Genomic DNA, 22125 nt, shown 5'->3' with positions numbered 1-22125 from the left:
TAAAAAGGGAGAAGACCAGACTCTCCAAGCCGAAGAGAGAGAGAGAGAGAGAAAAAGAGAAAGGAAAAGAGAGGAAAAGAGAAAGAAGACACCGCTGTCGACCACCGCGGCGACGGTTCGTCGGCCGCACCCTCAGCTCCCCAACACCCACACGGTGTCGCCGTCCTCTCGAGGTGGAAGAGAACCCGCGAACGACGGTCAATCCTATGACCGACGGCGACCAGAGCCACGAAAGCTCCAACGATGAACGCCCACGGCATGAGGCCAACAGCAAGACGCTTCCAGATGGAGCGGCTACGACCCGAAGCTGCCGGCCGGCCTAATTCACCGGTGAAGCAGAAATCTCAAATTAGGTATTTTTGATTTACCCTATTATTTTAATTAAAATTAATGGGTAGGAGAGGGCTTACCAACGAGTCGTATGGTGGTCTTTGATTGCTCCGGCGATCCGATTCCACAGCGACGACTCCGACGGTGAGAGCAAATAAGAAAACGAAGGAGGGGAAGAAGAAGAGAGAGAAGGGGGCTGAGATGGTTAAGCAGAGAGAGGGGATTAGGGTTTTAATTTATAGATTAAAAGAAGATCAAATCAAATATGATTCGGATTAGATAAGATCTCTGCACCTCGTCACATGCCGGAAAGGGAGAGGGGAGGGGCTGCACATGCAGAGCACGTGCACCCTCCTCTCTTAACCCCCAATTAATTTTTTTTTTCTGGTTCTAACAAGCGTCACCTTATATTCTTCCGTTGTACCCTTGTATGCAAAGAATTGTTCCATCCTATACAACCAATCGATCGGATCATCACATTTGAACTTAGGAAATTCGAGACGCACGATTTGCCTACAGATACCGTTGTCTCGATCCGGATCATATACCAATCCCTGTCTAACTGGAGGAGGATGCATTATGAATGGTTGATGATCCCTTCTTCGATTTTGGTTGATTCAACGCGGTGTCGGTTTGTATTGCCTCGCCCACGGATCTAGATCTCCAAGACGATCTTCATAGTGGTTCGCTTGTCGGATGGGCTCACCTGCAACTGGGCCTGGTGGAACCATCCTTGCTTGTCTCTACCCATAGGGTGGTGGCAGCAGAGGCTCCTGTTGGTGCAAATTCTGAACTGGTGGCGGCGGGTTTATGGGGGTGGACTCGCGTCGTGGGGTCGATGATGCATTTCAGTTCGCCATGGCTTCTCTTGTCGCCCGTAATTCCCACATCATCTCCATTATCATCTAGTTGTTGATGGCCATTTGTTTGGAAAGAGACCCAAACATGGTTTGAACACTAGGCTCTTCTGTATTCAGGTTTGGTCGGGCGATTCCGCGGGTGGAAGTCCCCGCAACCGTTTCCCCCTCCTCTATTGGGGAAATATCTTTTTCCTCATCTCGCCGTGCAGCCATGACTCTGGTTGTCGTCATAGGAAGCACATGTTCGAGAAACGGTGGCTCTGATATTAAGTTGATACGATCTCTTCTTAGGCTAAGGCTCGATCTATCCTGATTTTCAGATCTGGGCAGGATCTGACACAGAATTTTGAAAATAGATCCCAAAAGATGAAGCTGTCGGATTGATGTGAAATTTTGATATGTTGTAGCCCCGGGAAAGAGCTTTTCAAAAAATCTAGTTTTGAGGAAATCAAACGGTGGGATCTCGAGATATCGTCCGATTAATATATGAACGTCAGGGAGTCCGTCTTTGGATCTGTGGATGGAGGCACGAGATCCTAGGTGATGAAGGATGGTGGTGGACCTGCGGTAATAGGGTGGCATCAGTGAATACGTTGAGGTGGAAGGGTTATGGGGTAATGGTAGGGGTTAGGGCAAAGTGATAGATAGATTGGAAGAAGGGGGTAGAGTGGGCCGCCTTAAGGGACTAAGGTGAGTGGCCAGTCGATGGGGGTTAGAAGCGGCGTCACCGGGGAACGAGAGAACGAGAGAAAAGAAGATTAGACAAGGCAAAACTCAATTCATTCAATAATATGATTCCATGGTTGCTATCCACACTTTTAGAGGCTAACCAAACAATTTAAAAATAACAATTAGTAACCCTTAAACAATAGATTTTCGCCGACCGCGTTCAAACACACATTTTGCGTTCTCTGTATGTGCGAATGTGAAGCAGGCATTTGGAAGCACGTTCGAACGCACATTTTGCACTCTTTGTATTTGCGAACCTGATGCAGACGTTCGCAAGCACATTCGAACGCACTCTACCCGCGTTCGAACGCAACATACAGAAAAATTATTTTTCTATGAATTAAACACTAAAACAAAAATAAAAGACACCCTTAAAGTGTATCCATGCTCGAGACGACATCGGTGAAGCCCGAATCGTATCACTTTTATAGAATTGTTGTCTATTTTTAAGTCCACTTTAGGGTAGAGGTGTAGATGAGCCAGTTTTGAGCAAGCTAACCCTGATGAGACTTGCCTCAAAATTCTGAAAAACTAAGCTTGAGCGTGGCCTTAAGTTCCGTCTCAAGGCTCACTCAAATATTGCTTGTTGTGGCTTGTTTCTTGGGTTGGCTTAATTGTCCAAATCTATATCGGGAGAGCTAATCTCTTTGTCTAGCTTATGATTAATCTACAAGCGCATATGATTTATTAACAAAAAAAATGAAAAAGAAAATAACAAGCTGGCTTAATATTAGCCCTCATTTGGCTTAGAGAGGTAACTAAACTGTGGTAAGGAATGATGAGCTTAGAACCTCATTCTACAAAAGAAGCAATAGATGATCCTTGGATCCAAGAGGATATATGAAGACTGATATTCAAGAACTTTTAGGTGATATGAGTATAAAGGAATGTCAAAATTATTTCCTGCATCAACTCAAATTTGGGGCTTGCAAAAAGAAAACCAAGCTGCTAGCGACACTTGAATCATGCTGCAATTAACACTAAGGTAGCTCTAGTGGCTCACAAGCTATTGAGGTCAAGGTTTTGAAATTAGAAAAATCACTCAAAAATTATAGAAAAACTCACTAGAAAACTTTGATGAATTCCAATTTGAATTTGGTAGAGTGGTTGAGAAAAAGAGAAGAGAAATAAGAAAAAAAAACGTTCACTCTAAGTTCACCAGAGTGCAGAGTAGCCAGAGGGGCTCATCTAATCAACCACCGGATGAGCTCAGTGAAGTGTGAGGGGTGGGAGGAGAGTGCGTGAGAGATAGAGGATAAAAACTGAAAATTTGAAGAAAGAAAAAAGACATCTGAGGATATTAATTATAGGTTAGATATATTTTAGGTTCCAACTGAATCTTAAAAAATTTATTTTTTACTAAGTTTCGGCTGATACAACCGAGTTTCGACTGATTCGTGATGCGAACCGGGTTAGTTCGAATCATATAATGGGAATACTGGGCTCAATTGATTGACTGTATCTAGTTTATCTGCTTTTATAGTTTAGTGAGAGTCTTAGTAGGTTAGGATTTTATTTAATTAGCTAAATCTAATTTTACACAATTTTGAAAAAATATTCATAAGATATTTGTTATATATTTAAATATTATAAATATTAGGAAACCACATAGATAAGATTGTCAATCTCATGATTTACAACTTTTGTATTTAAAGTTTTTTTAAATTTTGACTCTATCTGTAGTGAAACAAAGGGCTAATCCGAGAAGGATTAGGAAGATTAGTTTAGTTAAGTTTGTTTAGAGGTTTTATGTTTTATTTTCTATAAATAGTGTATTATAACTTGTATCTTAAGTATTCATGAATGAATCAAATTGAATGTTTAGTTTTGCCGTAAGACTCTTCTCCCTCATCTCCTCTCTCTCGTGCGACCTTGTTCTTCATCGTTGAGCCTCATTCTTAACTGCAATTAATGCTGGCATTGCCCTTCCTTTACATCCTCTCGTCCCCTGTCGTCCCTGAGAGTACAGTCCATTTCCCCCCCTCATCTAGTTTTATGCTTTATCCTACTTCCACTGCCATCTTCCACCTTCCATAACCCTAACCCTAGCTACAACTCTATTATCTACCTTCCATATCCATCTTGTTATCCCCTAACCTTTGATCAATATTCCTACCATATCTCTTGATCTACTCATCCGATCGATTTGATTCCAGTTGCATTGGATCCCTGACTTCTAGAGGACAACCTATCAGAATTTTAGGTCTTTTGGACGGGCTGAGCCTTACTCGTATCCCATCTCTTGTCTTTTTCTCTCTTTCCCTCCCAAGCAAATCGGTGCTTCTCTTTTATAGATCCATGTGGCCATCGACGTACGACGGACTCTTCTAACCTAGATCCAACTCTATCAACCTCCAACTGAAACTCACCCAATCCGAATTGAGTATCAGTTGGTATCTTACCAAAATAAGTCAATAAATCTCAATCCATTTTAACTTATACATATTTGGATCAGCCAAAACTAGGAACCTTGGTTTTATATTGGTAAGCAAAAATATGTAGGATTTGAACCCATGATCTCTTAATCTGATATTATGTTAACTCACCAACTACTCTAAAAGTTTAATCTATTTATAGAATGATTGCTTTATATTTACATTCTAACAACATAAAAAGCTAGATTATCAATATCTTTTTGATAAACATCTCACATTCATCTTCATAGAGATTTGGCTACAACAATCTCCGACGAGCTTGAGTGTGTTTCTTTTCTTTCTATTTGTTTTCTTTTATTGTTCTATTTTCTTTTTCTTTTTTCTCTCTTTCATCCAACTCCACTCTAATGCAGGACAACGTCTCGATTGTAGGGTTGAGAAGAAGTAGGGAAAAATAATCAAATCCGTGGAATCCACCAATCGGGGTGTCGGAATCCACCAATCGGGGTGTCGGAATCCACCGATGTTGGAATCCACCAACAAACACTCAATATGCAAAAGCTCTCAAAGTATTCATTAACCTATAAAAGATGATTACAAGCCTTTATATAGGCAAAATAAAGTAAAAGACAAAAAAAGAAAATAGCCCTAGAAGGTGACTAGTCATAACCCTCGTTAAGCCAAAGGGCCATGGGTGCAGCCCTTTTGTGCTTACGAGAATAAACGTGATGAAAAGTGGTGTCCCCACTAACTCTCCTAGGGTGGAAGAAATTCGAACCAGTCGAGTGGCTCTGATAGTACTCCAAAATGTCAGGGTCAAGATGCTGTAACTTTTCATGAGTGATCCACGTATAATCAGACTATGGTCGCTCGTGCTATCGGACGAGAAAACAGTGAACCCCTCTTTCTGCAGTAGATGTTATTTGATTATCCAAAATAGCGTCTATCTTTTTTTATGATGTGGATGGGAAAGGAGAAGTGGTATGTGGCACAGTAGGGATGTTTGGAAGGGTAGTAGATGTATCATAGGGTTCAGTGGGAATGTGCATAGGTGGTTGGTAGGCTGCTAGATTCTCAATATTAAAAGTACAACTAATGCCATAATCAGAGGGAATATCAATGACATAAGCACTAGCACCTACATGTTTTAGAACTTGGAAAGGTCTTGCACTACGGGCATGCAACTTCCGAACAGCTCCTGAAGGGAATCGTTCGGGTCTGAGACGAATCATAATATGATCTCCAACATCGAACTCTTGGGTATGTTTGTGCAAGTCGGCATGTATTTTATACTGGCGATTACTCGCTTCAATTCGCTTAGTGATTTCTTGCTGCAAAGAATGAACATGATGTGCAAATGCTTCAGCAGACTCAGAGACTCTAGAATGAGATGACATAGGCAACAGATCTAGAGGTTTGCGTACTTTAAAACTATGAACAATTTCAATTGGACTCATGCCAATAAACCTATTAATGGAGTTATTATATGCAAATTGGGCTATAGGAAGAATGACATCCTAGTTTTTGTTATGATTACCCACAAGACATTGCAAAAGATTTCCAAGACTACGATTAACGACCTCAGTTTGACCATCGGTTTGAGAATGATAGGCAGTAGAAAATTTTAATTTTGTGCCAACCTTGTGCCATAAGATTTTTCAAAAATAGCTCATAAAGTGAACATCCCGGTCGAAAACAATAGTTTTTGGAAGACCATATAACTTGACAATATGGGCAAAGTACAATTTGGTCATATGAGACGCATCAGAGGTCTTAGCAGGAATAAAATGGGTCATCATAGAGAAGCGATCTACAATCACGAGGATTGAATCATGTTTTCCAAATGTGCGAGGCAATCCTAGGACAAAATTTATACTAATGTATTGCCACGGGTGATTAGGCACAGGTAACGAGGTGTAAAATCCAATGTCTTGTTTTCTGTGCTTTGCTAACTGATAAGTCTTACATTGACCAACAAATTTTGCGACGTCACGTTTGACAATTGGCACTCCACTTCTTCAATGGTCTTATCACGTCCAAAATGACCTGATAGGCCACTGACATGGATCTCCTAAACAAGGAAGTCACGCACAGACGTACGGGGAACACAAAGCTTGTTAGCCTTAAATAGGTAACCGTTTTGGAGGGAATAACTGTCCAAAGCTAAGTTCAGATCAGTCAGCAAAGTGAGAACGATTTCGCCAAAGTCCGAGCAAGTTGTATAATCCTCCTTCATTTTGTCAAACCTAGTGACTTTGATGTTAATGGTAGACAAAAGGTTAACCCTTCGGCTAAGCGCATCAGTCGTCTTATTCTTAACCCCAACTCTATGTTTGAATACAAAAGTGTACTCCTGTAAAAACTCGATCCAACGAGCATGCCTCGAATTTAGTTTCTTCTGAGAATTTAGGAATCGAAGAGCTTCATGGTCGGAATAAAGCACGAACTCATGCGGAAGTAAATAATGGTGCCAATAGCATAAAATTCCTTATCGTAAGTGGAGTACTTTTGCTTGGCCTCATTTAGTTTTTCGCTGAAATAGGCAATATGATGGCGTTCCTGGCTAAGAACACCACTGATCCCGATGCCTAAGGCATCACATTCCACCTCGAAGGCTTTAGAAAAGTCAGGAAGATGCATTACAGGCGCTATTGTCATTTTCCTCTTAATTTTTTCAAAAGCCTTATTTGCTGCCTTACTCCAATGAAAATCTCCTTTCTTCAAGCAAGCAGTGATCGGCGACATGATAATACTAAACCCTCGAATGAAGCATCGATAAAAAGTAGCAAGGCCATGAAAGCTACGCACATTATGAATATTTCGTGGTTCCGACCAATCAACAATTGCTTTGATCTTTTCAGGGTCGGCGTGGACTCTTTTTGAAGTGACCACAAATCCTAAGAAGATGACTTGATCGACAATAAAAGAACACTTCCTATTGCCATAGAGTTGAGCAGCACGAAGCGCTAGACAGACTTGACACAAATGGTCTAAATGAAGCTCTTTTGATTGACTATATAAATTAAAATGTCATCAAAATACACCATAAGAAATTTTCCCATGAATAGGCGAAGCACTTGTGTCATAACACGCATAAAAGTGCTTGAAGCATTTGATAAATCGAAAGGTATTACCAACCATTCATACAACCCATCTTTCGTCTTAAAAGCAGTTTTTCATTCATCGCCTGGGCAAATTCTAACCACTTTTAAGATCGATCTTAGAGAAAATTGAAGCTCCCGCCATCATATCAAGCATGTCATCAAGTCGTGGAATGGGAAAATGATATTTGATTGTTATTCTATTAATGGCTCAACTATCGACATACATACGCCAGGACCTATCCTTCTTTGGCGTGAGCAAGGCAGACATCACAAGGGCTTAGGCTCTCACAGATGAAACCCTTCATAAGAAGTTTATTTACCTGATGTTGCAGTTCAGCATATTCTTTGGGGCTCATTTGATAGTGTGGGAAGTTTGGGAGAGAAGCTCCAGGGACAAAGTCAATTGCATGTTGGATATCGCGCAAAGAAGGCAATTGGTCCGACAGATTATCCGGGAACGCATCTTGAAACTTATTTAGTATAGGAGCAGATTCGTCAGATGATCGAGTGAAGGTAGTGCGCTCCCAACTTCACAAGCCATCAAGGCAAACACAATAGAGCCTTGGGTTGCTTCCTTTTTAAATTCTTTAGAATTTATTATGTGCAAACCCTTTTTACTTGGAGCATTTTTTTTGTTATCTTTATTTATTATTTTAGGGCGCATAGGATTTATCTTAATCTTTTTGCCTTCAAAAGTGAAGGAGCACGAATAGGAACGTCTAAAAATAGTTACATCATGATCAAACAACCAAGGGCGGCTTAAAATGATATGCCCTTCATCCATCGGCACAATGTCACACCACATCTTTCTTATAAGAAAGGAATGTGATAGAAACGAGACATCTCTCATTTATAGCAATGGAAGAATCATTTACCCAAGATACCTTATAAGGAGTTGGATAAGGTGTAGATTTTAACGCCAAGCGAGATATAACGCTAGAAGAGACGGCGTTAATATAGCTCCCACTATCGATGATAACTTTGCAATCTTTGGTTCCACATTTAATGTAAGTGTGGAATATTGCATTCCTTCGCCAATCATCGGTCTCCCGGGGTTGCGTCAAAACGCAACGAACAACACCAACATTATGGTCTCCATAATCATGATCTTCGTCACTATCTTGGACATCATCGGGTTCAGGTTCATAAACTTGTTCATCGAGCTCATTTTTCCCGATAGTGTCATTCTGTTCCCCAAGATAAAGGGTCTTTCGAGGATAGTTTGAGGTTACATGACCAACTTGTCTGCATTTGTTACATCGACGGGGGTCATTAATAGGTGCAGTTTTATGGAGGGGCCCCTTTCCTTTGTCAGGTTGGGCAGGTGCGGTAGTTTGGGTAGTTTTGGTAGGTACCGATGGTGGTGGAGCTTTTACGCCAGCAGGTGCGTAACTGGGAGGGGTGCGTCCAATTGGTCGCCTAAGCAATTGTTGCCTATTAACCATCTCGTAGTTCAACGCTAGTGTAAGCCTAATCCAAGGAGGTAACCTCCTGGAAAACTAACTCTTTTTGAATGTCATTGTTAAGGCCATGCCTAAAACGACTCAGTGTCATCTTCTCATCCTCCACAACATTACACCTCAGCATGTATTCCTTAAATTGGAAAACATAATCGTTCTTGTACCAAAAGGTCGGCTACAGAACAATTCCTTAAGATCTGAATTTATTGCAGAAAGCAGTCCACGCAACTATGGAAAAATATTCGTCAAATATTCTCCTGTAGTCAAAAAATTACGAAACCAAGTTAGTTAGATTTGTAACTTCCTAATCTACAATTTTCGTATTTACGCCCTTTACAAATTCAAACTGCAACTGGGACAAAAATATGGAATAACGTGGGTGATAGTAGTGGTGACGGGTGGAGTGGATGTTAGAGTTATGGATGGGTACGGAGATGAAAGTGGATGGTGGATGTGATTAAGAGATATAGACAAAGGGGAAGAAATGGTCGAGATCCTAAAGAAGAGGGATGGCTTGACAGTCGAGGGAGATTAAAAGTTAGGAGAAACCTTGCCAACGGTAGAGATGGAAGGATGGTGAAGAGGGAGGAGGAAGAGAGTCTAGAGAGAAGATATGAGGCAAGAAATCAATAATCTAATAGCATAATGAATTTGGCTGCCATCTACATATTTATAGAGGCTATCCAACAAGTCTTAAAACAATAAGTAATCCTAATTCTAGAGGATTCCCGCTGATCATCGTGTTCGAACACACAAAAGATGTTCTTTGCATGTGCGAACACGATGCTGGCGTTCGAATTCACTCAACCGCATTCGAATGCACTTTTCGTGTTCTCTGTATTTGCGAACCTGATGTAGACGTTTGCAAGGGCGTTTGAACGTGACCCTTCCTGCGTTTGAACGCGACCTACAGAAATTTTATTTTAATAAAAATAAACAACTAATGCAAAAAGAAAAGATCTTAACTAAACGTATCATTTTCTTTTAATTTTTCTTTCATTTTATACCAACGAATTATGGGAGGTTGGTTTTGTCGCATTGAAAGTTGCTCTATACTTTGCCAAAACAGTTTGGCTCGGACGACTAGTTTCATTTGGGCAAATCTAACGTGTCGGTTTTCCGGTAGATCATACCACTCAAATAAGTGGTCCATCTCATGGTGCCAGTCAGTAAATACAACAAGATCTAAGCGACCGTCAAAAGTTGGGGCATCCACTTTAATATTTTTTATAATTTGATCATCATAGTTTTGAGAACCTCCTATTATCGTGAAAATCAAATGTATCTTGACGCACCGACATCACTCCTGGTCTCATGTTAGTCACGAGATATCTCAATAGCCTCAAGACGAGCATTGAAGTCATCCAATCTGGTCGTAACGGTTTCAATGGATTCTTGTAAAAAGTGATGAAAATCTTCCATGGTATTGGGTTCCATAACAGACTGGGATAGAAGGTGAGAGACTTTCCTAACACTACGAAGGTTCATATAATGTGTCTCTACCATTAAAGAAATAAATGCAATAAATGAATGATGATATGCAAGCTAGGAGATCACAGCAACAGATAAAGGAGTAATAACCAGAATAACCACCAGCCACTTATGAAGTTTTAGTAAGAACCAGTCAGACTCAGCAGAAAAATTGCAAACCAATAGTACAAGCTCCCGAGATCGAGACGGGGACTGCAGATATGTCAAGACTTTCCCTCCAACCTAGCTAGTTCTACCGTTAATATTAATTGTTTTATTTTTTTTTAACAAGCAAAAGGAAGTAGGTAGGCAATAGGAGACTCAGGCGCTTGTCGAAATAAAACAAATGAATTAGGCAATGTAAATAGGTAGGCAATAGCAGGCAATAACAGGCTCAATATGGTTATGATCCACACCAACAGAAAGACAGTTGCTATTTTAAAACTAACAAATAATAGTAAAGAAAGGACGGATGTTACCGAATGTCGCACGTCCAGGGAGGCTAGTGGTCGTGACAACGGTGGCCGAAATCCGACAGTAGCGACGGTGGCGACGGCTACGATGGCAAGGATAGCGACGACGACTGGGGCTACAAGAATGGCTGCGGCGGTTGCAATGATGCAGTGGCAGGACCGCGCAAGGGTTGCAATGACAGTAGCAGCAGAGCGACGACGGTTGCAGTGGAGATGGGCTACGGCAGGAAGCGGGTGGCTGTGGCCGGGGCGGCCGTGGTAGGGGCTGCGGGGGCGGTTGCGGTAGGGGCTGCAGTGGCGGGGAGCAGCAGTAGGAGAGGTTGCGGTGATGTGCAGCAGCAGGGATTGCTGTGGCAGGGACTGCAGCGGCTGGGGGGGTTGCAACGACAGTGATAGGCAGCAACGGTGGTGAAGATGGTGGCACGGTAGAGCAAGGGCCGTGGAAATCAGTGGCGTCGTCGTCCGTGGAGGTCGGCGAACAGAGGAAGATAGGATAATGAATGTGAGTGACGGCTGGGGCTAAAGAGGAGGAAGATGACGATGGGTTTGGATCGGGTTGGTTCGGTTGGAGATTGGGTTTTAGTTAGGTGGGTGTGGGTTGTGGGTAAACGCGTCGGGTTTGGGTAGGTTTTTACCGATTCACTAAGGCTAAAAGATTGGCTAAGTTAAGCTGGTGGGCTTAGTTGGTTAGTGGTCTTTGGGTTTTGGAATGATGAGAGGTTTAGGCTAGTGGGTTAATGGGTTTAGATTTTTGGTTGGTTCGGATTAAGTTAGGAAGAAAGATAAGATAGGTATTAATCCTAAAGTTTGGGGAACTAATTTTCAAAAATTATGGAAACTACTCCTAAAATTGTGGAAACTAATTCCCAAAATTATGGAAACTACTCCCTAAAATTGTGGAAACTAATTCCCAAAATTATGGAAACTACTTAAAAGTATGAAAACTAATCCCCAAAATTAAGAAAATTAATCCTAAAATTATGGAAATTAATTTCCCAAAATTAAGGAAAGATAAATAAAAAAAATTATCTTCTAAATCTGAATTTCTAAATTTCTAAATTTTCAAAATTTAAAATTAAAGATAAAGATAAAACAAATAGACTGAATTTCGGATTTTTTTTTTCAAAGACGCTCTTTCTCCTTTTTTTTTTGTTTTTCAGAGACGCGCTTTTTTTTTCCCTTTTTTTTTGTGATCTAAAACGGGGAAAGAAAATCTATTGAATGATTTATTCAAATTTAGTGATGGTAATGGTTTATTATTTTCCTCGTTGAGAATGATCTCCTCGCGTAACTCGGATCCGGATCCTAATGTTATCGAGTGACGGATCTCGTAACGATCTGGTGTTCGTGGAGCAATTGATTTTATGAAGAAAAGATGAGGCGCTGCATAGAATCTAGGCGGTGGATCCTCTATAAACTAGGAAACGATCTGCTCTGATACCAAAGTTGATACTGGACATCGTCTCGATTGTAGAGTTGGGAAGTAGAGAAAAATAATCAAACCCGTGGAATCTACCAATTGGGGTGTTGAAATCCACCGACGTTGGAATCCATCAACAAACACTCAATATGCAAAAGCTCTCAAAATATTCATTAACCCATAAAAGATAATTACAAGCCTTTATATAGGCAAAATAAAGTAAAAGACAAAAGATAAAATAGCCCTAGAAGGTGACTAGTCACAACCCTCGTTAAGCCAAAGGGCCACGAGTGCAGCCCTTTTGTGCTTACGAGAATAAACGTGACAAAAAGTGGTGTCCCCACCACACTCCCTCTCTCCTTAGCCTCTCATTCTCTTTCTTTCGTTCTTTTTCTCCTCTCTCTGACTCTAAGACTGCTATAGTAACAGAGAGCTACAAAGAGGGGAGAGAGGGGGAGAGAGAGGGAGGAAGAAAGAAAGAGGAGGGGAGAAGCTAGAGGGAGAATAGAGAGTGACTAAAAGAAAGAAAATAAAAATGGGAGGGAGACGTGATAGTAGGGAGAGTGGGAGAGAATTAATTTTTTTTGTGAGAGAGTGTGTGGGAGATATGTAGCGTGTAGTATTCTTTCTAATTTTTAGATTTCATATGAAAGTTTTTATACTTATTTATGTATCTATTATTAATTTCTAAAATTTTGAACTCTTTCTAAATTTTAAGATACTGTTTAGAATTTTAACGTATTAAAAAATAGTTTGATACCAAAATCTGATACTGGCAGCCAATACAATCAATACGGCCAATATCTTTCTTTTTTTGGACGGCCAATGATAGGTTCTAGTACCAAAAGATAGGCTCTGATACCAATAATAGGCTACAGAACGATTTCTTCAAGATTTGGATTTATTGCAGGAAGCAGTTCACGCAACCGAGAGAAAATATTTACCAAATATTCTCCCGTAGTCAGAAAATTACGAAACCAAGTGAATCGATCTGTAACTCTTTGATCTACGATTTTCGTATTTATGCCCTTTACAGATTCGAACTGCAACTAGGACGAAATTACAATTTAGTGCGGAAGATGGTGGTGGTGGCGGATGGAGTGGATATTAGGGTTGTGGATGATAATAGAGATGAAGGTGAATGGGTAATGTTGTTTAAGTGACTAAGATGAAGTGGAAGAAGTGGTCGAGATCCCAAGGAAGAAGGAGGACTCGACAGACGAGGGTGATTAGAAGTTAGGCGAGACTTTGCCAACGGTAAAGGTAGTAGGTTGGTGAAGAGGGAGGAGGGAGATGAGGGTAGAGAAGATAGAGAGAAGATAGGAGGCAAAAAATCAATAATCTAATAGCATAATGATTTTGGCTGCCATCCACACCTTTATAAAGGCTAGCCAACAAGCCAAAATAACAATGATTAACTCTAATTCTAGAAGATTCCCGCTGATCGCATTCAATCGCGTTCGAACGCTCCTAAACGCATTCGAATACACGAAAGGCGTTCTCTGTCGATGCAAACATGATGTAGGCATTCGAAAGCCGCGTTCGAACTCGCCTAACCGCGTTCCAACGCGTATTTCGCGTTCTCTGTTTTTGCGAATCTGATGCAGGCGTTCACAAATGCATTCGAATGTGCCCCCAACCACGTTCGAATGTAACTTACATAAAATTTATTTTAATGAAAACAAATAAGTAAAAATAAGAAAAGATTCTAACTAAGTGTATCAGCTCACCACGTTTCCCCTACTTTGTCCCCAAGGTGAAAAGTCAGGAAAATGCTCCAAAATATCGTCCAACTCCTATGTCGCCTCATCGGATGGCTTGCTAAGCCACTCGACTAGAATCTCCTGCTCTGATCTAGTACCATGGCGTCGTCGATGCCTAGCAAGTATGCGATCTGGCTCTATGATCTCTGTCTCCTCCAATGGCTTCGGTAGAACTGATCCAACGATTTCATGATCTCTAATCCGCTCCCTCAGCAATGAAACATGAAAGACAAAATGCACTCTCGACCTCTTTGGCAGCTCCAAACGATATGCAACCGGACCAATACGCTCTAATACCCGAAACGGACTGAAGTAGTGATGTGCTAACTTCTAATTTCGCATCGGATGCAAGGTTACCTGTAGATACGGTTGCACCTTCACGAACACCCAACTGCCGATATCCAACTCCTACTCCCTATGGCTGCAATCATAAACTTGCTTCATGCGGCTTTGAGCAAGTTTAAGATGGGCACACAACCTCCATAATGTGACATCTCTATTTATCAAAGCTATGTCCACCTCCGTCCTATTTGCAGATGCCAATGGGTCATAAGCACATAATGTCGGAGCCGTGCGTCCATACATCACCTCGAACGGAGTCATGCCAATGCTATTATGGTAGGCGATGTTATAAGATCACTCCGCCCACGATAAGAACTCTAACCATCGTCTCGGCATCTCTCCAATAAAGCACCTCAAGTACTGCTCAATGCCTCGATTGACCACCTCGGTCTAGTCGTCCGTCTGTGGATGGTAGGCCAAACTAAAGTTCAATCGAGTCCCCTATAATCTAAAAAACTCCATCCAAAAGTCGCTCATAAATACACGATTACGGTCTGAGACAATCATACGTGGCATGCCATATAACCGAGCAACATCTCTCACAAAAATTTCAGCTAGTGACTTAGTTAAAATTAGATGTGACAATGCCGAAAAGTGCGCATACTTGCTTAACCTGTTAACGACTATAAAAATAACTGAATAACCATGTACCAGCGGAAGACTCTCTATAAAATCCATAGAAATATCTTCCCATACACTATTCAATATCAGTAGAGGCTGTAGTAATCCGGTCGGTTTCAATATGGTTACCTTAGCCCTTTGACAGACTTCGCAGGCACAGACAAAACTCCTCAATCCTGGCCACGTGCAACTCTGTGATATCCTCCTATAAGTCCCCAAGACACCTTTATGATCAGCCTCTAGAGTTTGGTGGAAGTGCTCCAACAATTTCTGCCGCAATCCATTATTTGAAGGCATCTGAATGCATCTGCGGTCCAGTAGCAAATCGCCTCAATTCTCCAACTCTAAATAGCGCTCCAAATCATCCAATACCTCCTGTAACAATCTCATAACATCGGGATCAGATGTACATGCATACCTAAGCTTATCAAGATAAGGAAAAGTAGGAGAAGAATAGGTTACAAGCTCGGCGGTATCGAGTTGGCGTGATAGTGCATCTGCAGCTCTATTTTTCATTCATTTCTTATATTAAATTTCATAATCATACCCCAGTAATTTTGTGACCCATCTCTGCTGTGCCAGAGTGTGAATACGCTGCCCCATAAAGTATGGAAGACTTCTTTGATCGATTCGGATAATGAATCTTCTATCGATCAAATAAGACTTCAACCGCATGCAGAAGTGTCAACATCTCTCTCACGTAGGTCGATAATTGCTGAGATTTTTGTGATAAAGCTTTGCTATGAAAGACTATGGGATGTCCTTGCATTAGTATAGCTCCTATACCAACTCTCGACGCATCACATTCTACAATGAATTCTTTGGTAAAGAGCACCGTTGTCATTGCTGTTTTTAGTTTTTCAAAGGCTGTAGTGGCTTCATCCGTCCATCTAAAGGAGTCCATTTTCAACAAAGAAGTGAGAGGAGTAGCGATCTTGCCATACCCGGCAATGAAGTGGCGATAATATCCGGTCAACCCTAAGAATCCTCACAATCCTGTGGTGGTAGTAGGAATCGGCCAAGCAATCATGCATGTTACCTTTTGAGGATCCGCCGCTATACCTTCCCCTAAGATGATATGGCCTAAATACTCCACTTGTGGTACTCCCCATAGGCACTTGGACTTCTTGATCTTCAGCTAGTTTTGCTTTAATAATTTCAGCACATCCTCCAAATGTCGCCAATGCTCCAATTCAGTCCTCTTATACACCAAAATGTCATCAAAGAATACTAATACATACCTTCGCAGTAGAGGTCGAAAAATATCATTCATGAGGCCTTGAAAGGTAGCTGGAGCATTGGTGAGACCAAAAGGCATCACCCAAAACTCGTAATATCCGTTCGGAGTTCGAAATGCAGTCTTGTGCACATCTGCCGGGTGAACTTTAATTTGATGATATCCGGCCCTCAAGTCAAGCTTGTTAAATATGATCGCCCCTGCAAGCTCGTCCAGCAGCTCCTCTATAACCGGAATGGGATACTGGTCCTTGACGGTAATAGTGGTTAGTGCTCGATAGTCAAAACAAAAACGCCATGTCCCGTCCTTCTTTCGCACTAATAGAAAGAGCGATGAGTAAGAGCTATGATTTGGTTGTATGAGGCCTTGCTCCAACATCTCGGCTACTATCTTGAAGATAACTTTGTTTTGCATATATAGATATCGATATGGCCTCACAATCGTCGGTGCAACCCCGGGCATAATCTTTATGCGATGGTCCGCCGTTCGCCTTGGTGGTAACTCCTTTGGTTCTTCAAACAGTCCAGTAAATTTATCTAGTAAATTAAACAACTCAATAGTAGTATCTGAACTCATTTGAGGATCATCTCCTGCTAGTCCTAACTGAAGAAGATAGGCCAAATCACTCGCACATTGTAGCCCCACCATCAGCTGTATCGCTGGAATTGGCGGAAAACGAACGCTATCAAGCCGCACCTCTTTGTTTCCTTGCTTAAATTTCATCCACATACTCTAGAAATCATAAGTGACGGGTTCCAATCTTTGTAACCATTTTGTGCCTAGAACAATGTCGGCTCCTCGTAACGTCAACGGATACAAGTCCACAATGATGTCTTGTCCTTGCACCCGTATACCGACCCGACGACACAAGCTCTCCGCCTTAAGCTTCGTGTCATTTCCAATAGCAACGTCAAACCTCGTGGTTAGTTCAGCATCCAAGCCCAATCTCTTCACTAACCTCTCATCTAGAAAGTTGTATTTACTCCCAGAATCGATGAAGATGTGCACACAATGCTTTCTAACGAGTCCGTCTACCCGTAACGTCCTCGGTACGGAAATACCCGAATATGCATGCATCGATATTTCAGCTTGGATATTTTCCTTCGCGCCCTCAACAGCCTCCTTATGGACCTCCTCTAAACACTCTCTATAATCAACAACCTTCTCATCCTTCTCGAGATCATCGATGAGCATCACACTTACAATCGGTTTGGAACACAAATGATCGGGGGTGAAACGTTCATCACATCGAAAGCAAAGGCTCTTCATTCTTTGCTCCTCTACCTGGGCAGGTGTGAGAGTTCGAACGGGGGGTCTTGCGCTTCCTTTAATATCGGAAGGTCTCAAAGGTGGTTGTGGTCTAGTACTAGCAGCCGCTGTTTTTGAGCCTGTAGAAGTTTTAGCTGGGGCTCTAGGTGCAAACCGCCCATCTAAGATGCCCTAACTTATTTTCGCTGCCATCTTGAGAGTCTTATGATTTTGCTCCATCCTCACAGTCTTTTCAAAGGCCTCCTCAAGAGTGGTAGGACAAAGAGCACGAACATCCGCCTGTATCTCATCTCGCAGCCCTGAAATGCATATTCTCATCAATGTCGATTCGGGCCAAGGTGGCTCACAACGACTACTAGCTCTTTCAAATTCAACTTGATACTCTAAAACGGTCGTCTTCTGAACCATCTTGCTTAAAGTGGCAGCAAAATCTTCATATGCTGCTATCCAAATCTACGTGTAATCCTCCTACAAAAGTCAGCCCAATCGATAAATCCTCCACCACGGATAGCTGATCTGTACTAATACAATGTCGTTCCTTGGAGATGAAAGTTTGCCATCTGGACATTTGCGTCATTTACTGTCCCTTGACAATCAAAGTATTGTTCCATTTGAAACACCCAATCCGTCGGATTGCCGCCTTGAAATTTTGGGAAGTCCAAGCGTGCAGTTCTTAGATAGCATGGTCGAGTTCGGGAAAGATCCTTAGTTCAGGTCTGAACCTTTATGTTTGTTGATCTCCTTCTCTTAATTCTCGAGCACGTCCATCACCATCTCCGAAGGGATCATCAACATCATCCTCTAAGTGCCAATCCTCTTCATCGACGAAGCGCATTGGTGTTGCACGCCTCTTGGGTTCCACTATCGCCGGTCTTGGGTTGTGTATCGGAGGTGAGGGATGATGTATAGGAATAGGTAAAAGAGAATTATTGACGTTAGCATATCGCACTTAGACCTATGGGGTATTAGTTAGGTATGGTCCCACCGTTGGTCCTTCTTGAGGTACGAAGCCGATCGGTTCATGACATAAACCTTTAAAATATTATGATCATTCTGCATTGCGTCAACCCTATGCAACAATATTTGGAACATGTCTTTAAGCTCATCTACCAAGCACATGTTCACACCCATGGACGTTGGTTGACTCGGTCCTGCCGTGTTCGCTCCGAAGGAATCGGCCTCACGGTTAGGGTTATCGTGGATTGAGTCTTTCCTTGTTGGTATGTTTTTCATTGGTCTCTTTGTTGATGCCATCTTTCTTGTTTCAATCATTAATGGAGGTCTGAGGTTCGTCTAGCTCTATTACCAATGATAGGTTCTACAGTACCAAAAGATAGGCTCTGTTACCAATGATAGGTTCTACGATACTAAAAGATAGGCTCTGATACCAATGATAGGCTACGGAATGATTTCTTTAAAATCTAGATTTATTGAAGAAAGTACTTCGCGCAATTGAGGGAAAATATTCACCAAATATTCTTCCGTAGTCAGAAAATTACAAACCAAGTGAAATCGATCTGTAACTCTTTGATCTATGATTTCTGTATTTACGTCTTTCGCAAATTCGAACTACAACTAGGACGAAATTACGATTTAGTGCGGATGATGGTTGTGGTGACGGGTGGAGTGGATGTTAAGGTTATGGATGATAATGGAGATTAGGGTGGATGAGTGATGTTGTATAAGTGATTAAGACGAAGGGGAAGAAGTGGTTGAGATCCCAAGGAAGAGGAATGACTCAATAGACGAGGGTGATTAAAAGTTAGGAGAGACCTTGCCAACAGTAGAGGTGGTAGGTTGGTGAAGAGGGAGGAGAGCGATTAGGGTAGAGAAGATAGAGAGAAGATAAGAGGCAAGAAATTAATAATCTAATAGCATAATAATTTTGGCTGCCATCCACACCTTTATAAAGATTAGCCAACAAGCCAAAATAACAATGATTAACTCTAAATCTAGAAAATTCCCGTCAATCGCGTTCGAATGCGCCCAATTGCATTCGAACGCAAAAAAGGTGTTCTCTGTTGATGCGAACGCGATGTAGACGTTAGAACATCGCATTCGAACGCGCATTTCGCGTTCTCTGTTTTTGCGAACCTAATGCAGGCGTTCACAAATGTGTTCAAACGCGCCCCCAACCTCGTTCGAACGCAACCTATAGAAAATTTATTTTAATAAAAATAAATAACTAATGTAATAAGACTCTAACTAAGTGTATCAGCCAACTCCGATCCCGACTCCAATATTTTGACTATTGGTTGAAATCATATTCATCTGATGCGCATAATGTTTTTATCTGAGCAGATTCATCAAAATCAACTTGATTGTACCAATTGGGGTATAAATGAAGTTGAATAAATTTGAGCTTGAGTCAAGCTCGAGTTGGAAACAAGCCAAGAAAATAGGAGGAAGAGAGAAAGAGGAAGGAGAGTATAGAAGTTAACGCAAGCCTATTCGCTCTCACTAGCATCGTTCTAATTTAGAGCAATGGAAGAATGAGGAGAGATGAGAGGAAAAGAGAGTTAGAGAATGAAAGAGAGATGAGAGGGTAAGAAATTGAGAGAGGGAGGGAGAAAGAGGAGTTACTAGGAGAATAGTGACATGGATGCGAGGAGGGTTGTGGTGGCCGCAGCATTGAGAAGAAGGCCGTCGACGATGCTGCAATTTTAGGTTGAAGAAGAGTGAAAACGAGATGGGGAAGGAGAATATGATCGGTTTGTCATAAGGAGAAAGCAAAGGATAGATAAAATAAGAAAATAAATGTGAGTCAGAATAATTGATTAAATGAGATAGAATGAGTGAAAAGATAGGATAGGTCATACAAAAAAGAAGAAAGTACTAACATAAAATAAGTAACAAAATTTGAGTGGCTAGCAAAATGATAGAGGAGAGAGAAGATAGGATAAAAATAAATAGATAAGGACAAGGTATTAAAATAAAGCATAAGGACAAAGTATCAAAATAAAGTTACTGAAAGATAGCTATTAAATTAAAATCCAACTACTATAACTTTTATATAATATAACTTAATATATATTAATAATTTTGAGCTTTTCGAGCTGAGGCTGAGCGAGCTGAGGACTGAGCGAGCCAACCTGTGCTCAAGCTCTGCTCGAAATTTATTCAAGCTGACAAGTGAGCCATAGCCGAGCTGAGCCTGAGTCAAGCTGTAGCTGAGCTCTAGCTGCTTGTTTATTTTGACAGCCCTATATACTAGTGATCACATTTGGAAGTTGAATGTACATCTTTTTTGAAACCATTGGTAAATCCTGCTATTTCGAACTTTGTTCTTATGTGGCACCTATTAATGATAACGGCAAGCTTTGAAATAAGTTTGTTATAGTAGTTACTATTCTCACATTGATTATGCCCAAGTAATGTTGCAAAGTTCAGACCACACAGCCTAGGGAAAGCATGGCCAATTGTTGGATTATGCACCTGCTGTTCAAGCTTCATATCTCTCTTTAAGTTTAATTTGACAATCCATATGGTTCTACAAGTGATAGTACAACATGAAAGCTCAAAGGTATTTACTTGGTAGCAGGTTTACTGTCGAAGAGGAAACATCACGCAGGAAATTATCTTTTGCATGTTAGGTTGACAGCACTTTCAAGTGAAATGAACTATGCATGCTTGACCTGTGTCTCGATATTCATTTTGCAGGAAAGCTTTGGCAAATGCCTTGGCAGTGGCTCCATCTATGTGGATTCTTGGGAATGCCGGGATGGGTGCTTTGCAGGTAAGGAAAGAAGTTCCTCTTTCTAGGAATGTCAATCATCATTAATATCCATGTTATCTTCATCGACTATGGGGCTAACTATAGAGCACAAAGTTAATGATGAAAAGACTTAAAAGAATATTCCAAAATTAAACTAGTAGGGATCACCAATCTACTGGAAGAGTCAAAAGGGCTAACTATAGAGCACCAATCTACTGGAAGAGTCAAATGGGCATTTAGACAATAATTCTCCCTTATGATTTCACTGTCATGTTGGGAGCCCTTTTGGATTCTGTAGCTGGATATACATGTTAGCTTTCTTTTATAAGTGTTCCAATTCAAGAAATTGAGCACAGAATTAGTCTATTTCATGTTTCCTATGCAGAGATTAGCACAAGATTGCAACCCTGCTGTTTCTGCTGCTGCATCTAAAGCCATTAATGAACTGAAGAAGCAATGGGAACTTGAAGAAGGTGATAGTTTGAGGTTTATGATGAATCAACTTTCAGAGGGTAAGAAGAGGGATGATGCTGATTCTGATGCTAGCGATCTGTCATGACACGATACACAGGTGAATTCTTGGGTGGTAACCTACAGCTAATGCAGGATATTAGACAATATCTACAGATAATGTGGGATAATCAAAATACATATTTCATACAATTTACGTTATCCAAGTCATCTGCTCTAGAACTGTAAAACGAAATATCTCCCAGCACTTGAAAAGAAACAGTTTTGAAACATAATTACGATGGAAAACTTTTATAATGACATCATAATTACTACATAATTTAGCAGACTTTTGAGGTTAATTACACCACGAACCAATTGTAAACTAGGTTGAAATGAAAGAATATCTAAGACCAAAAAAATACATCTTAACATTATATAGAGACCAATTGATAGAGCAAAGGACTGTTCTATACCAGGACAATTAAGATGATAGTTACCGAGTGC

General features: G+C 41.1%; 1 protein-coding gene across 1 annotated transcript in view; it reads left to right on the top strand.

Annotated features, from left to right (window-relative positions):
* The window catches only part of LOC140765184 (senescence-associated protein OSA15, chloroplastic), a 43148-nt gene extending 21234 nt beyond the window's left edge, over positions 1-21914 (top strand). Inside the window, exons 12-13 of the mRNA XM_073104132.1 lie at positions 21114-21189; positions 21554-21914. Of these exons, the coding sequence (XP_072960233.1) occupies positions 21114-21189; positions 21554-21727 (250 nt within the window). The 3' untranslated portion in view covers positions 21728-21914. The remainder of the gene's footprint in view (positions 1-21113; positions 21190-21553) is intronic.
* The last annotated feature ends 211 nt before the right edge of the window (positions 21915-22125 follow it).

The sequence above is a fragment of the Typha angustifolia genome, chromosome 8 (genome assembly GCF_048772165.1).
Source record: "Typha angustifolia cultivar Huaian chromosome 8, ASM4877216v1, whole genome shotgun sequence".
NCBI classification, from domain to species: Eukaryota; Viridiplantae; Streptophyta; class Magnoliopsida; order Poales; family Typhaceae; genus Typha; species Typha angustifolia.
Note: the sequence above shows the minus strand (reverse complement) of the source record. Positions and strands in the feature narration are given on the sequence as shown.